Below are 16,829 nucleotides of genomic sequence, written 5' to 3'. Positions count from 1 at the left end.
CATGAAAATAGGACTCAACATATTGGTTGTGACTCTCTGGAAATTGGGGTGTCAGTTCTGTCTTCCAGAAGGTATTGATGTCACAGTTGCTTCCGAGTAACATGCTGCGTGACCGCTTGATGGAAGAGAGAGAGCAACTCTTTAACTGTGGTTGTACTTAGTGAACCTCTGAGCATTTATTGGAATGCGGTCAATTATTAGACAATTTAAACCATTATCAGAAAAGACATGTTTCTCATTTAGCCTCCTCATCCTTTTCTGTTTCTCCCTGTGATTCAGGAGGAAGGACGCTGGCTTCTTATCCTACAAAGATCACCTTCCAGTAAGCCAAGTGGTGGTTGGAGATACTGACCGGCAAGGCTCCGAAGCCAAGCTCAGCGTGGGTCCCCTGCGCTGCCAAGGAGACAGTAAGTTTGCCCAGACGCTGTGGCTTGCACTTTCTTATCAGTTTTAAATAGTGTTTCCCAGAAAATCAGAGGATGGCAAGAGACAGGCTTGCTCTTCTGTAACTCCTAAAGAAACATGGCGCCATGAAAACTGAACCAATTGGAGAGCCAGATCGACCTTAACACATACAAGAGAGTGAAGTCTCCAGGACCAGCGCCTAGATTTGGGCATACAGTGTGGACATCCATCTTCCTTGTATATTCATAAGTAACGAGTTTGACTACCTAAGTTTATGGTGATATAAATAGCAATGCTAATAGCATACAAGTGGCATCAACAGCTGTGATTCCACTAAGTGCTGCTGTTAATGCCATTAGCATGACTATTTATACCACCATAACTCAGTTTATGGTGATATAAATAGCATTATGGCTTAATGTATCATTGTAAACTTGGATTATGGCCATATAAAGTGTGACATTATTGCTATCAAATCTCATCATCATCAGGGCTTGATAGTCCCTTATAAGCCAACGATCGTTTCTGTGACTACGTCTTGCTTTCGGGATTCGGCACCACAGAGAGGAATCTGGGGCAGCTAGCTTGGACTGTGGGAGGTCAGGGAGTTGGAGTGATGATCCCGCCTAATTAAGGACGCCATTAGGATTTGATGTTGTTTGATACCCTTCAGTGTGCTTTATGTGGAGTCGGAGGGAAACGGTGCCAGGTTGCTATGGGGATTCTGTAATGAACGTCCTGGGTGTCGTTTCCCCTCTTCTTGTCTATGCACGTGGTTTCGGCAAGTCCCCTAAGAGTTCCGTGCTTTTCGTGATTGCGTGCTAGGCATCAGGAGACCCGGATTCTGCTCCTTCTATAACTGACTTGCCAGGAGACCTCAGACAAACCCCTCCACTTTCTCGGCTGTGATAATGAGAATATCGCCTGCATCCCAACTCCTCCTGGGGAGGCCATAGAGATTTTAGTGCCCGGATCCAGATTCCTCCTAGCAAAGCATTCTGTGCAATGGAATATTATTACCACCTCCATAAATCAAGGGAGAATTAGACCTACTCGATGTTATAAATTATCGCATCGGCTCCAAGAGGTGTCCTAAGAAATGTAATGGTGCATGCTTAAATGTTTACTACTTAGTAAATGGAGGCTGTTGGCAATTAAACAAGGCAGTGTTCCTGATATAAAAGAGAGACTGGGTTTGTGCTGATTTGTCTCTCTTTAGTTAGTTCAAAACTGAGCCTGGTCAAAGAGCTTTATCATGCATTTATTGAATAATAATACTTTATTGGTTGAGCCAGGCTTCGGAGGACTATGCAGTAAGAAATTTAACTTCAACTGTTTAAGAAAAGGATATTGCCATAAAATAATAGTAAGCATGCATTTTTACAAATACTTTGAGAGATGCGTGATGATAGAATGACTCTCAAAATAGGCAGGTTCTCATGTGCTGTCTGATGAAAATCAGTTTCATTAGGTCACGATTATTCATTAATCTCAAAGGTAAAATATTTCCTACTTACCAGTGCTAATTCTGGAGTGAGCTATGAATTAAAGAAAGGGTTCCCCATGAAGAAGTGATTAACTTGGTATAGTTGTAAAAATCCCACTTCTGCAAACTTTTGTTACCATTCTTAAAGATTCCAGCCACATTACATAGTATATGTAGAAGTGTGTTAACAGATTACAGCTAATATTAGCTTGTTTCCCTTAATCAATAAGTCAGTCTTCAATAAGAATTTCTGACATGTCTGCTATGTGTCTAGCACTTCACCAAATACTCTCAGAAATAAGAAATAAGTTCAAACTGCATTTTGAGAAATGCACATTAAAAAATATTGGAAAACAAAATGTCTTATCAGATTAGATTTTACAATACAATATTATTGCAACTGATGGTCAAGAAAGGAGTGATATCCCTTTAAGAACATTCTAACATGGCCACAGTAATGAGAAAATGTTCCACATCAGTCATTTTCCAGTTTTTAACATGTTTGATTTCCTTGGATACTCACAGCCCCCAATGAGGTGGGTTAGTTTAAATATTAGCCTTTCTGTTTACAAAGAAACGAAATACTTCTTTTAAAATGTCATTGGCACTACAAATTTCTGTATACCCTTGCAGTCTCTGGGAAGCTTCAGGAGGAAAGACAGAGCAGAGGACATAAACAGCTTTCTCTGTACAAAGTCAAGGTTGTTTCTCTGAGTCAGTTGATGATTGAATAAATCATTTTTTAAAAATTAGCCATTTGGGTCTTATTCCCACCACTGCCTCCACACACCCACATCCAGTTACCAATATAGCATGAATATTTCAGGGATTAACTTCCAATTGTTATCATGTAAAAAGTGATACAGTGCATTTATCCTGCTGTTTATAGAGATTAACTTACTTTGTGTCATTTACTGAAGTCTGTACAAAGCTACAGTTTAAAACCAAATCCATTGTGAGAATATGTCTTTCTGTTTGAGGAGTCTTAGTGATGTCAGCCCTGGAAAGCTGGGTCTTGAATTGGCTCCCCGTTCTATCCTCCAGTCTTAGAGAATGAAACAATTTTTGTAGGCTCTGACCAACCGTTTCAAGTGGTTCCAGTTGATTCCATCATGCCTGCTGAGTTTCCTTTTTACCTTGACTCATCCAAACTCATAGACCCATATAATCCAAATGCTAAAGAAAACCAGTGAGTTCCATTCAGGTCTGCCGCATCTCCCATATAGTGCTGAAAATGCTTATGATCTTTTTTTTTAATGTTTTTAATTTATTTTTGAGAGACAGAGAGAGACAGCGTGAGCAGGGGAGCATCAGAGAGAGAGGGAGGCACAGAATCCGAAGCAGGCTCCAGGCTCTGAGCTGTCAGCACAGAGCCTGACGCGGGGCTCAAACTCACAAACTGTGAGATCATGACCTGAGCCGAAGCCGGACGCTTAACCGACTGAGCCACCCAGGCGCCCCAAGCTTATGATCTTACAGTTTAGTTTTCAGTGGGGGTATTAGCCTTGTTATTGGGGGGCACGGGGAGGTTGCTTTTTGTTTCAGACACGTTCAAATGGAAACCTCACATCTAAATGAAACCCAAAGTATGACTAGTGATGGGTGGTTAGCTAAGATAAAAAGTGCCCTGTAAGGTTACAAATCTTCCTCCGAAAACCAAGGCACACTCGCCCGGCAAGAAACCAAGGCGCTCCATTAGAGGACCAGCCACTGGTAAGTAGAAACTATTTTCAAATGTAAGTGTATAATCTTTCTTGCAGAGACTTGTTAAACTTTTGTGGAATCAGGACAAAAATAAAATATTTCGGGTTTTGGAGGTAGAAGTCTTCTTTGTACCATATGTGGTGAATATAATTAATTATAGACATAAAGGACGTGCCAGATAATTGCTTTATTCTCAGCTTTATGAGCTAAAGACTTCCCATATCTTCTCTAAGGATTCGGGGACTTTAAACGATTAATTAGGAGCAAGTTGGCCACAAAAGCAAGTGTTTTCAGGACATGTGGGTAGAAACCACTCACGAAAATGTGTTACTCAAGGACCTCTTCTCAGTTCCTCCCAGAAACCCTCTCTGGCTGTAAAACAGAGTCACGCTGGTTGTTGAATATTCTAATGTAGTTTCTCAGAAACCCGAAATATTCTATTTCTGTCCTGATTCCACAAAAGTTAAGCAACTCTCTGCAAAAAAAAAAATGATTATCCCTTTACATTTGAAAACAGTTTCTGCCTACCCATGGCTGATGCTCTCAAGTAGCTCAGAGAGGCCGAGAAGAGAGGGCGAGGAAGGAGGCCACACATCCAGCCCAGGAACATAGGACAGAGATGATGCCAAGGGTGAATAAGATGGTGACAGAATTCTGTCCAAACTAGAGTGGGCCTCTGTCTCCGGGGGATGGAGTCGTGTGCACCAGCATAATGCAAAGGCCGCGTTCTCTTTACCGCAAGAGTCTTAACAGCCACAAACATGACCAGCCATCCCCTACCCAGAGATGCAAGGCGATGGCAGTGTCCACACCTCGTTTCTCTGCAGACAAGACACTTCCAGTGAGAATGCCAATGAGTATCTTTCTCCGTGGGAGTGCCCAGGGGCACACACAGGCTGTGCTGCCCCTGTGAGCATCCTTGTGAGACACTCAGAGCAGCAGAGGAGACAAGGAGAGAGAGGGTGGCTGCTCATCTGGGCTCAGAATGCATCTTGATTATGGAAAGGAAGCCATTACCTGGGCTCCAGAAAGGAGCTCACCCGCTTTGACTTTGCTGCTTTAGGCGTGGAAGAGATGAGGAAGGCAAAGGGCTCAACATGCACCTTCTACCCTTTATATTCGTTTCTCTCTTGAATCTCCCAACATCCTGTGTGAGGTGGGACCTTTGACTCCAGCCTAGCAATGAGAAAACAGAGCTAGACTTCAGGGGGTTGGGGGGATTTGCCAATAAGTTTCGGATCTGGGGCCAGAAGGTCTGTGCGGTGCCAGGACAAATCCCAGAATGGATAAAATTTCATCATCTCCAGTCATTATTTCCTCCGAAGATGCTCCACATTCTTTTCCTTTCTCCATTTCTTCCCCCAACATGTAGCCACGGACACTTGCTTCAAGTATAGCTAGAAGCAAGAGAAAAGAATCACAGCGTTCTAATGGTTGAAGACGCTCAGAGATCAAACAGTGCAGACCCGTCATGTTCCAGACGAGGGAACTTGGGTCTAGGGAGGTTAAGTGACCCGCCCAGGGTCTCCCCGCGGGTACATGGCACAGCGCATTGAAACAGTTTGACGTGAGCTTTCATCTTTAGCAATTCCCTGAGGCCAAGATGGATGTTGAGATCCGGAGACGAAGCTCTGACCTGGAACTCTGGCCTTCGGTCCCTGCCTCTCGAAAGCTGAGCAGTGTAATAATGAGGTGCTGGCTCTCTTTCTCTCGCCCCACTGTGAGATCAGCCACCTGGAAAGCCTGATCAAAAACCCACAGGCACAGGGATGAAGGGTCACTGGCAGAAAGTTGGTAACATTTGTGTTTTGTTTTGTTTTACTTCTACTTTAGATAGTTGTTTGGTTGATGGTAGACGACAGGAGAAAAAAACCTCTAGAATGATGTATAGAAATGATTAACCTCTGTTTTTTTTTTTTTTCTTAATGTCCCAGCCTTCGCTGCTATTGCCCTGGGCTGCTACCAGCTGAGAAACAGGAGTAGCTCTAAGAACAGCAGAAATACAGAATCAAAACGTAGGCTGATTCCCATTAAAGGATTGAGCCCTCTGGGCATATCTGAGAGCAGGTCCAATTACAAAGTAGCAGAGGTAGAAAGAAAGAAGGCTTGCTTAGCTTTGGTCTTCCAGACTCCAGAGTGACTTTAAACAATCAGAAGTGGACAACTCCCTGGAATGTGTCAGCTCTTTAATATTATAGGGCCATTCAACATTAGCCACCGATGCACTTCAGAAATGGGAAGAAATTTACCTAGCATTTGGTGGGAGGGAGACATTTCTGTTTTACAGTCGATACGGCAGCGGTATGCATGTGACTGATGTTCCTACCGGTCCTTTCAAATGCTGCTCATGTTTGGAGGAGTCGTCACATCCCATACAGGAGATTCCTCTGGCTGTGTTTTGTCCCCTTCCTTGGGTGCCTGTCCCTTCCCTGACCTTGGCACTTAGCAGAGGTGACAGGATCCCAGATGTAGGAGGGACTTTGTTCTGTAAATTTAATCCCCATGGCTGGGTTCCCTTGCTGAATTTTCCAGGTGATCTCTCTAAACCATTGGCAGGAAACAGACTTGCTCTGGCTGTCTGAAATTATGCCTGTAGTCCTGACACTCACTGCTCAGACTTAGCACAGATATCATGGTCCCTAACAAGTCTGCCTTCCCCTCGGACATGGGCCACAAGTCTGGGGCTTCCAAGCCGTCCTGCTCCTCTGACCAACTGATAACAAATTTAGGGGTTCCCACTATGCTCTTGGGGTCAGTAATGCACTAGAATGACTCACAGAACTCAGGAAAGCACTGAATTTAAGATTTAAGTCTTATTATGAAAGATACAAATCAAGACAAGCTAAATGGAAAGGTACACAGGGTGAGGTCTGGGAGGGTCTCAGATATGAAGCTCCTTTGTCCTCTCCTCGGGATGAGGACACATCACCCTCCCCACTCCCACCTGCACACATCAATGTGTGTCACCAACCAGCTCACCAACCTTCGGGTCTCCACAGTTTTTACTGAGTTTCATAGGTAGGCATAATTGAGTAAGTCATTGGCCACCTTATTGAATGCAGTCTCCAGCATCTCTTCCTTCTCCTCCCTGGAGTTGGGAGCTGATATCTCCTGGCTTAAACCTCACCCCTCAAATCCTACAGTTGATCTTTCTGGCAGGACGAGCCCCCATCTTGAAACTCTGTAAGGTCCACCAGGAGTCACCCCCTGGGCGTAAACTGTCAGGGCCAACCATGAATGACCAAGACATTCCCATCACTCAAGAAATTTTAAGAGTCTAAAAGCCCCATTCCAGGAACCTGAGAGGAAGACCAGAGAAACGACAGTCACATCACAATCTGTTTTCTCTCTTTGTTTGTATTATGAGTGCTCTCATTACCAACAATGGATGGCAACGTAGGTGGAGGTCTATATCCCAGTGCTCAGGGAAATGCCTGCCACATTGTGCCTTTCAAATATGTGTTCATTAAATGAATATGAATAGTTAAATAACCTCAAAAGATTTGAATAAGCATTTCAGACTAACAATGGAGGTCACACCATGAGGCACTGCATGATAAATTGCAGAAAACTTGCACAGACGATAATTACTATAGGAGACCAAGAGAGGACCTACCACTTGATTTATATGCACACCTATTTTTAACCTCAACAAGGTTTTTGCACATTTATTCATCTTAAGTAAATGAAAACTTTTATTCTTTTGTATGTTGAAAATCCCTTGAATCTGATGATTATCTTCAAATTAAGGATTAAAAACGGACGCTTTTGCTCAATTTTTTAGATTTTCCTTGGCACTTCTAAATTAAGATGCACATGAGGTATTACATTTATAGAACTCATTGTTTAATCTAAATTAGATTAACCCCCACATCCCTTCAGAGACCCAAGCAGACTGTTCCACACTTTTGTTTATCCATGTCTCAAGGTTATTACTGACAAAATTACAATTAGTCAGTACTTCGAACTTATTGTTAGGGTGCTAAACTGTGAGCAATAAACTACCTCACTCTGGCATAATTAAAACCGTGTTCCAGTTCACCTGCTTTATGGTATCTGCTCTGCTTTTCATACAGCTTCTTTTCACAATCCTAACTGCATGCGAGCCTTGGAAACTCAGAAACTCCATTTCTAATGAAGAAAACTTTCTTCATTGAAGAAAAAATAAAATCGCCTGTTCTTGAAGTTTGCTAATAGTTTCAAAGTGGCAATCTTACTACAGTTATCTGGTTAAGAAAAATGTTGTAAATTATGGCAAGCATTTTGTAGGCTCCGTTTTACTATCTTTAGAATATATCTCAGTTTAGGTGCATCTGGGTGGCTCAGTTGGTTAAACATCCAACTTAGGCTCAGGTCATGATCTCGCGGTTCATGGGTTCGAGCCCCGTGTCAGGCTTTGTGCTGACAGTTCATACCCTGGAGCCTGTTTTGGGCTCCACGTCTCCCCCTCTTTCTGTTGCTCTCCCACTCATGCTCTCTCAAAAATAAACAATAAAAAATGTTAGTATATATGTTTTAATATAAATTTATATTTAACATATATTTTAATATAAATTCTAATATATATTTTAACATATAAAATATATCCCAATTCAAAATTCACCAGATATGTGCATAGAAAACAGTGCACTTGGGTATATATTCCACGAACTGCATACACAGTTCCAAACTGAAAAGAAGAGGACTTCATGTCCCATTCATACATTTTGTCTTTGAGCCAGCCCAAGAGTCATTTGTCTTTGGTTCCTAGACCAAAGCTTAATTGAGAATCTCTCTCAGTTCTTAAGTGTGAATAGAAAAACCAGACTCAGGCTCAGGAAGGGTAGCTTGGTCTTTTGATGAAGGAGAGGTTATTTGCCCTTTAAGATTCTATCTGTGCCTCTTCTGTTCGGGGTTTTTCTGGATTTAAGCTTTAGACAATGAAGTAGCCTGACAGTCTTTTCTCTACTCTGTGTCTGACACTTTAGGTATTCCTTACTTCCGTTCTAGTAGATTATCTCTATCAGTTTTGTTTTACAGTATTCAGACCTTCAGAATTTAATTCTGTTATACTGAGTAGGATGCAAATTGGGCTTGAACATAAAATATGGCCTGTTATGTAACAGAAGCGTTTCGCTGGTTTTCATTGAATCTGGGACTCAACAGAAATACCTCAATTTTCTGCTTTCCTTTCCATTATCACACCTGAGGTGAAAGCGTGACTGACTCAAGAAGTGAAGATTACCATAGGATAACATCTTTCACTTTGGGTGCGTGGTTTCTCGGGTTTGACTGGAGATACCAAGTTGGCCCCACCTGCCTCAGTTTTCTGCATATAAACAACAATGACAACAACAACAGCACCAAAAACACAGAAAGCAAAAAGCTAGCACTTTTCTTTAAGTAACCTAACACTTTGGAATTGAATTTATAAAAGGAGAACTTGACCCAAGAGTTAGAGCTGAGAAGATACATTTTATTTCTTATGCATCTATATTTATTCTTTATGTATATATTCAAGGAGATAAAGTCTTCATCTCAATCCTTCAAATGTACATGTGGAAAAATGCATCTGTTATTGTTTAAGTATAACGATAGTCTGATGGCACCCAAATGAAGTGCGGTTGTTTCTTTGCTTATAGAACTGATAGTTTTTCTGCTTTATGCTAATGACCCCAGAAAGGAGTTGCTCTTGAACATGTATAAGAAATAAGATGATGGTTCAAGGTAGCATCTGTAATAAAGCAAACTTTACAGCTTCTCTTTGGGATTAAGGAGAGAGAACGAGTTACTGATTCCACCCTGGGCCATTGGTGACCATGTCATATCTGAAGCTGATTATTTTTAGGTAGCAGTGTCCAGACTTTATCTTAGAATGCTACAAATAATAGAGTTATGTTTAATCTGGAAAGAGAAACCAACAAAAATAGTTCTGGTTGGAACACTGATTCTTTGCAGCCACATCTCAGCAGACTCTAAGCCTAGGATGGGTGACAGTCCAGTGAGACCAAAAAAACACCCAAGATAACAATTGAGATGCAGGTTTATAGGGGGAGCTTATGTACAGGGAGGCTAGGAGTGGCCAACTGGACAAAGCATCTGTTGTTGGGATGTATGTGCAGCAAGGTTTTATATTGTAGCAACTTCCCCTAGCAACTCTTAGTGGTCCTTCCCTTCCTTGCTAAGCCAGCATTTCCAAGGGGATGCAGACCTGTCATCTGGACACTATTCCTTACAAGGGAGATGCCCTGAGTTGCCCAGCCCCAGAGCCCTGGACTTTGAACACTGAACAGCATACTCTTCCACACTTATGCTTGATGGGAATTTAGAGAGAGGATGAGATCTCTACTTTCTCAAGTTAGTGATTCACAGGTACATTCTGCATGTGTTTGCATAAACTAACTATCCAGCACATACCATACAGATTCTTAGCACTTTTTATTTTTGAGAAACTCCTAAAGAATTTTTCTAACTCCTCTTAGCTCACCTATCTCCAAATGCTGGGCCTCCTTCCTACTTGTTTACATCCCTTTGCAAGGACCACCTTTTAGAGAATCAAGAAAAAAAATTGTTAACACTTATATATAGGACAAAGTAATAGAGTGTCTACTGTTTCTGTTTCATACAGATATTCACTCCCTTCTGGCACTTTTACACACACACACATACACACACACACACACACACACACACACACACACACAATTCTCTTACCCTGAGAATTTAGCATTTATATTTAGTGCTGCTCTGGTTACCTACATCTTGAACCTACCTGAATCCCATGGTAGCCCCAGCTGTGGGCTCAAAACTACTGGAGATGAAGGTAGTTGGAGGAACTCTTGTTAAACATGGGGAGAAAGACAAAATGAGATTCAAAGTCAGAACATGTCTTTCTCATGCGCCCTTGCCGCAACTGTGAACTCTGGGGGTGGGGGTGCCCTATAGTCAGCATCAAGGGTGCTCTGTGTCCCAGCCAGTCTGGAGCCATCCCAGGCTTAACCCCATGGTTTAGGGCTTTGCCCTGAGGGAGAAAAACTCACCATTCTCATTTAAAAGTTAAAACACTGACTTAAGGATTAGCTAGTCCTTAATTCAGAAGAATTCTGTCTATGTGTGGTAAGAGAGTTGAATATAAATTTGTTTGTGGCCTTTTGTGCTAGTGTTTTAAGAATCTGTTCATGCCATTTCACCCAAAAAGCCATAAAGAAGTTAAGATGAGCTGTTCTCTCTGAAAGCAGTTCTCCAGCGGGGGAGAAATTTGGCACTAAGGAGCCAGAACTTTATTTCTTTTGTTGGCCTGTTGCTTTGATTTCTAGAGTAGTGCTACCGAATGGTTTACAGTCATGATGGAAAGGTCCTTTAACCTGTGGTGTCCAGATGCTAGCCTCTAGACATGGGTGGCCACTGAGCATTTGAAATGTGACGTGTGACCAAGAATCTGAATTTTTAACTCTACCTAATTTTACTTAGCTCAAATTTAAGTAGCCTCATATGGCCAGTGGCTGCTATACTGGACTGCATAGGTTACGCACAACAGGGAGAAGCCACGTTAGAGGACCCGTCCCCACCTGGAATTCAGTCTTACCTGTGGCTACAAGTCCACCTGCTGTGATTCCTGGAGTAATAAGAGATTAAGGAGATAAAGAGAAAAGGTGGCTTTTGCCTTGGCTCAACATAATGTCAGAAAGGTCCAGAAAGTCCCTAGGGCACCTATCACTGCCTGGAAGATAGTTTAGAGCATTTTCTCAGCTGCTCCATAAAGTTCTCCGTGTATCAGCCAGGAATATGGGGCAGAATATAGCATAATAAATGTAGAATAAGTATATTTTTATGATGAGAGTTTTCATTTCATTTATGGATTCCACTCTTTGCATAATTTGTCTGCATAGTACACAGTGTTTCGAGGCTTACTTCATTGGTTTCAATCTTTTCAATTTTTATTTTCACTTTAGATTATATTTTGAAATGCAGTGCATTCTCCATTTTGCCTACTAACAAAAAACTAAAATAACAGTATTTCAAAAAGAGGTTTGGTTGCATTACCTCAAGCATAACATACTTTACAAAATAAGATCAAGGTATTAGCAATTCTCCGGTAGACCTCCCTGCAAAGGTCTTCATACCTGTACTTAACCAGTGGGGACTGCAAAGTAGATTTCTACCTTGAGATCCCATGAGTGACACACTTTCCAGCCATTATTGCTGCCACTCAAAACCATGTCTCCTTCCTAATTCACCAGTTAGATGTCATCATTTATAACTTGGGGGATACATATCGATTGTTCAAGGGAGGTAGTAGCAGAGAGCATTACGGAACTGTAGGTGCTAAGGAGTAGTTTGAGCCATTTGAGGAAAGGTTGGGTTGGGGAAGGTAAGTCCTATAGGGCAAATGTCTGTGTCTCCCTAGTATCCAAGTGTGGAAATCCCAACCCCCAAAGTGATGGTATTAGGAGGTGGGTCTTTGGGAAGTGATCAGGTCATGAGGATGGAATGGGATTAGTGCCTTCGTAAAAGAGGCCCAACAGAACTACCTTCTGCCATATTAGGACACATGCCCATGAGGGAGCTCATTAGAGACTCATGTTATTATTGGGGGTGTTTCTGTGAGCAGCCCCTGCTGGGCATGGACCCAAATTCCCGACTCCCAGAAGGAAAGCAGGTGTTCACCACATTCTACCAACACTTTAGGCACAGTGAGACACACTCACTCTTATTAGAGTGCTAGCTAGCCTTGCTGGAATCCACGCATCAGCCAGCCTCACCAACAGGCATTTTCAAGGAAAATCAGTCAGATCTGCTATGTTAACTCTTTTCTGTGTAGGAGTCCTATCCCTTTTTTCACCATCCATGAACACAAAGCTTCTCTAGCATACCAAGCTGCCCCTCACCTTTCTCATCTTCCTCCTACCCTCTAGTCCAGGTACAGACCTCATCTCTTCCCTCTACCTTCCAGAAGAGTCTTAGCCCATATCCAGATCTTTGACTTCACACCTTGCTTCACACTCCACTTCACACCCTGACTTCTCCCTACCTCAAGCAGCCTCTTTCCAAACTCTTAAACCCAAAGAGGAGAAGAGCAAAGACAGTGCCGTTTTCCCTGGAGTAGGTCATTTGTATCTCTGGTGCATAGAATTCCAGAGTAGGACCAGCGAAGTAATTGATAAAGCCTAGTGCAAAACAAAAATGTGGACCTCTTGTTAAGGAACTACTAAGAATTTAAAAACAATGGCAGCAGAACATCAAACCAAGTGTGAGACCCTTGTAAACCTGCATCAGTCACACACCCATTTTCCTGAGACTTGGGCACAGGGCAAGGTCAACCCAAGATGCTGGGTATCCTTGGGGTGGAACAGACCTGCAAGAATGGACCAGTAAGCCTTATTTCTCTCATCAGTTTGAACTTCAAGAACATTTGTGTTCTTTGAAACCGTATGAAAATCAGACCTTATCTAGGAAAGTATTCACCACAGGGACTTATAAATACTGGTCAGCCATACTGAATTGCCGAGATGTTTCCTAAATTTGTCTGGATGCACACATTCCCTAAGGTGTTTGTCAAGATGCACATCCCCAGCTTCTCCCCTAGAGATTTTGATTCAGAATTCTAGAGTGAAGGTCCAGACTCTGTTTTTAAGAAGTTTTCTAAAAAGTTTTTATGACAGGGAAATTATAGAAACTCTAAGAACACAACATTTGGTGGCAGGCGACCTAGGCTCAAATTCTCCATTTATCAGCAGTGTGACATTGGGAAACTTGTTTAATTTCACTAAGCTTCAATTTCCTCATCTGTAAAATGGAGATAATTATGCTTTAGTACAAAAGGTTGCTATGGGGATAAAATGAGACAAGTGTATGTAAAGAGCTCTAACAGCAACTGGTGCAGTAAGTTCTCAATAATGGTAGTAATACCTATTCTACAAAAAGAATAAAACTTCTTTAAATCCCTTGGTTTTGTAAAACTAATGTGATTTAAACATAAATGCAAGTTGCTAAATGTAACCATCATTATTTCTGTCAACGTCACTCAGAAATAATGAATTAGAATCTAAGGTGAACGGAAGAATCAATCCTCACACTGTATTTTGAGCACCAGCTGTATACAAGGCATTGTGACAGATCAGTGGTGTTGGCAACTGAGGAATTTATAACCTAGTTCAGAATGAGATGGAGAGATGAAGAGATGAATCTTTTTGACAAGGAAGCACAGAAAGGTAAAAGCGGAAGGGGCAGGAACCATGCATACCAGGATCTTGAAGGAAAGGAGGAAGGAATAAGTAGAGGTCATTGCACGCGGGACTGGTGCAGGGGGCAGAAGGCTTCAACTGAAATGTATGTGACAATAAGTACCCCGAATCAATGAGGCAAAATGTTCCTGTAGAAAAATACCCACGCGAGGGGCAGCTGGGTGGTTCAGTCAGTTAAGTTTTTGACTTTGGCTCAGGTCACAATCTCACAGTTTGTGGCTTCGAGCCCTGTGTCAGGCTCTGTGCTGACAGTTCAGAGCCTGGAGCCTGCTTTAGATTCTGTGTGTGTGTGTCTCTCTCTGCCCCTCTCCTGTTCTTTCTCTGTCTCTCTCTCTCTTAAAAATTAGCAAACACTAAAAAATAAAAAAATAAAAATAGATACACGACACACAGTAAGCATTTCAAGAAGTACTCAAATGAGAAAATGAGACCCCACTTGGAGCCAGAGGAACCTGAAAACGCTAAGCCAAGAGCTGAGTCTGTTCTGTAGGCAGTAGGGAGTCCGTGATCCAGAAAGAGGAGGGAGTGAGCAATCTTTTGAAGGTTTAATTTAATTAAAATATTAAACTCTTTGCTTATGTTTAGTTTCAAAGATCTGGGTTAATGCAGTTTATCTTTCTCAAATATGTATGTTTAAAAAAACTAAAAGGAACATTGTTAATAAAGGAAATGAGGACATTCAGTGAAGGGGTGACAATAATTCCACGTCCAACAATGATACAACACAAACACACATCTAAAACTTATTGTCAGCCTCTCAGAATAGCAGTCTTCCCTGTTAAGACTTTTTAAAGCTCCTAATTTTAGATAAGCCTTTCTTAATTGTGTGGGAACTTTCAGAAAAAGGTAGTATTTTAATATTTTTAATAAGCCCATAAAATTGTCGGTGACTGCTGGCTTTTGTTTTGCTTTGTGTATATATGGTAGACAGTTGTGCATTGAATGACACCCCCCTAAAAAGGTATGTTGGAGTCTTAACCCACCCCCCCCACCCCCCCGCCTGCGGTCATTGACCTTATTTGGAAATAGGTCTTTGCAGATGATCAAGTCAGGACGAAGTCACACCGGAACCAAGCGGGCTTTCATCCTATGTGACTGGTGTCCTTGTAGAAGGACACAGAGTCACAGACACACACAGGGAGGAGATGGGAATTGCCCTGACACAGGTAAGGAATGTGAAGGGTTGCCAGCAGCCACCACAAGCTAAAGCAGACACGACACAGACCCGCCCTCAGAACCTTCAGAAGGAACCAACGCTTCCAACATTGGGATTTAGAACTTCTGGTCTCCAGAAGCTGAGGGAATATATTCCCATTGTTTTAGGCACAGAGTTTGCAGTGTTTTGCTACAGGACCCCTGAAACTCTGATGTAGTGACTGGCTTCCCAGTCACAGGCACAATCCAGGCAGAGGAGCTACATAAAGGATAGTGAAGAATTGTTGAAGGACAAAGGCGGAGATGCTCTAATTTGATTTGAAGTCTGCACCCTGCAGAGCAGTTCATTTGAGAGGAGAGAGTTCTCTTCACAGGAAAATAAAGCTCAGTTCCCAGCACTCTTCTGTGCCATGGGCAAGGCTCACCCCGGGCCCTCCTAAGGAAGGCTTTGTGATGAAACCTAGGAAGGAACAATTATCATGTAATAAAGTTGTAGATTATTGATTATAGATAACAATGATTGAGTATCTACCGCATCAGGTATAGTTTAAACACTTCACAGGTTGACCCATTTAACCCCCACAAGTATTCTATGAAGAAGGTAATAGTCTATTGCTAGTTTACAGATGGGAAAACCAAGACAGAGAGGCAGACCTTCAGTCATATGCTTCACGTCACACAGTAAATGACAGAGCTGGAATCCGACCCAGCAGACTGACTCCAAAGCCTTGTCTGAGACTTTACAGTTTAGCAAGGCTTTCCTATGCCAAGAACACCTAGTCCTTCCGCACAGGGAAAGAGTCTCTGACTTTAGATTCCAGAACTCCATGGATAGCTGAGGACTGACAACATCTGCATAAGATAACCGGTGCCTTGGTTTCCTAGACCTGCCTTAAGAAATTGCCACCAACTTGGTGACTTAATATAGCAGAATGTTACTCCCTTACAGTTCTGGAAGCCAGAAGTCCAAAATCAAAGCATGGGCAGGAGCCATGATCCCCCAGAAGTCTCCTGTTTTTTGCCTTTTCCAGATTCTGGTAACTCCTGATGTTTCTTCATTTGTGGCAACGTAATTCCAATCTCTGCCTCTCCCTTCACCCAGCCTTCTCCATGTGTCTTTGTGTTCTTTTCTGTCTCTTGTAAGGACACCCTCACTGGATTTGGGCCCCATATCCCAGCATGATCTCATCTTGATGCTTATCTTGATTGTATCCAAAAAGACCCATCCAAGGAAAGTCACATTCTGAGGTTCAGGATGGGCACGGATTTTGGAGCAATACGGGGAGTCAGCCTGCTACAATGATCAAGTAACGTCTAGCTCGTTCAGCAGAGAAGCAGATCTACTATAGAGCCCCTCCCAACTTGAGCCCCAGGACTTTGTCTCACCGACCTCTGCCTTTCAACCAAGGACTCAGCACAGATCTTTGCATTTCACAAGGCTCAAAGTCCTGTTGTACAGATTTTACAGCAGCAACTCACCCTAGTGGGGGGTACAGAGCAACCCACCTGGAAGATCCCATTGCTGACACCACATTCATTAGTATTGAAATTCATTTTTTCATATCTTGTCATCAGTGTGCTTTGAAGTGTAAGAGAACTTGGTGGGTAATGTCACAATCGCAGTAATTAGAGTCACCAGTTCAAGAATGGCATGACCTAAAAGAATCAGGACTCTTCTTATTCTAAGCTAAATTGAAACATATATATGCTTCAGTTGCAGAAAAGTTACACATTAATGTGAGGATTTTTTTCTCCTTTGATAAGCGAGAATACCTACTGAACCACCTAGGTCTTAGTTGTGAGAAAGATTTTTCAAATGAAGTGTTTTTATTGGAGCATATAGAAGAGTTACAAAT

At 42.2% G+C, this 16,829-nt stretch overlaps 1 protein-coding gene across 1 annotated transcript in view; it reads left to right on the top strand.

The window, feature by feature from the left end:
• CNTNAP2 (contactin associated protein like 2) overlaps positions 1 to 16,829 on the top strand; it is a 1,359,261-nt gene that overhangs the window by 1,008,623 nt on the left and 333,809 nt on the right. Inside the window, exon 14 of the mRNA XM_029921999.1 lies at positions 280 to 407. Within this exon, the coding sequence (XP_029777859.1) occupies positions 280 to 407 (128 nt within the window). The remainder of the gene's footprint in view (positions 1 to 279; positions 408 to 16,829) is intronic.

This window comes from Suricata suricatta, chromosome 2 (genome assembly GCF_006229205.1).
Source record: "Suricata suricatta isolate VVHF042 chromosome 2, meerkat_22Aug2017_6uvM2_HiC, whole genome shotgun sequence".
Lineage (NCBI taxonomy): Eukaryota > Metazoa > Chordata > Mammalia > Carnivora > Herpestidae > Suricata > Suricata suricatta.
This window is presented reverse-complemented; position numbering and strand designations above follow the sequence as displayed.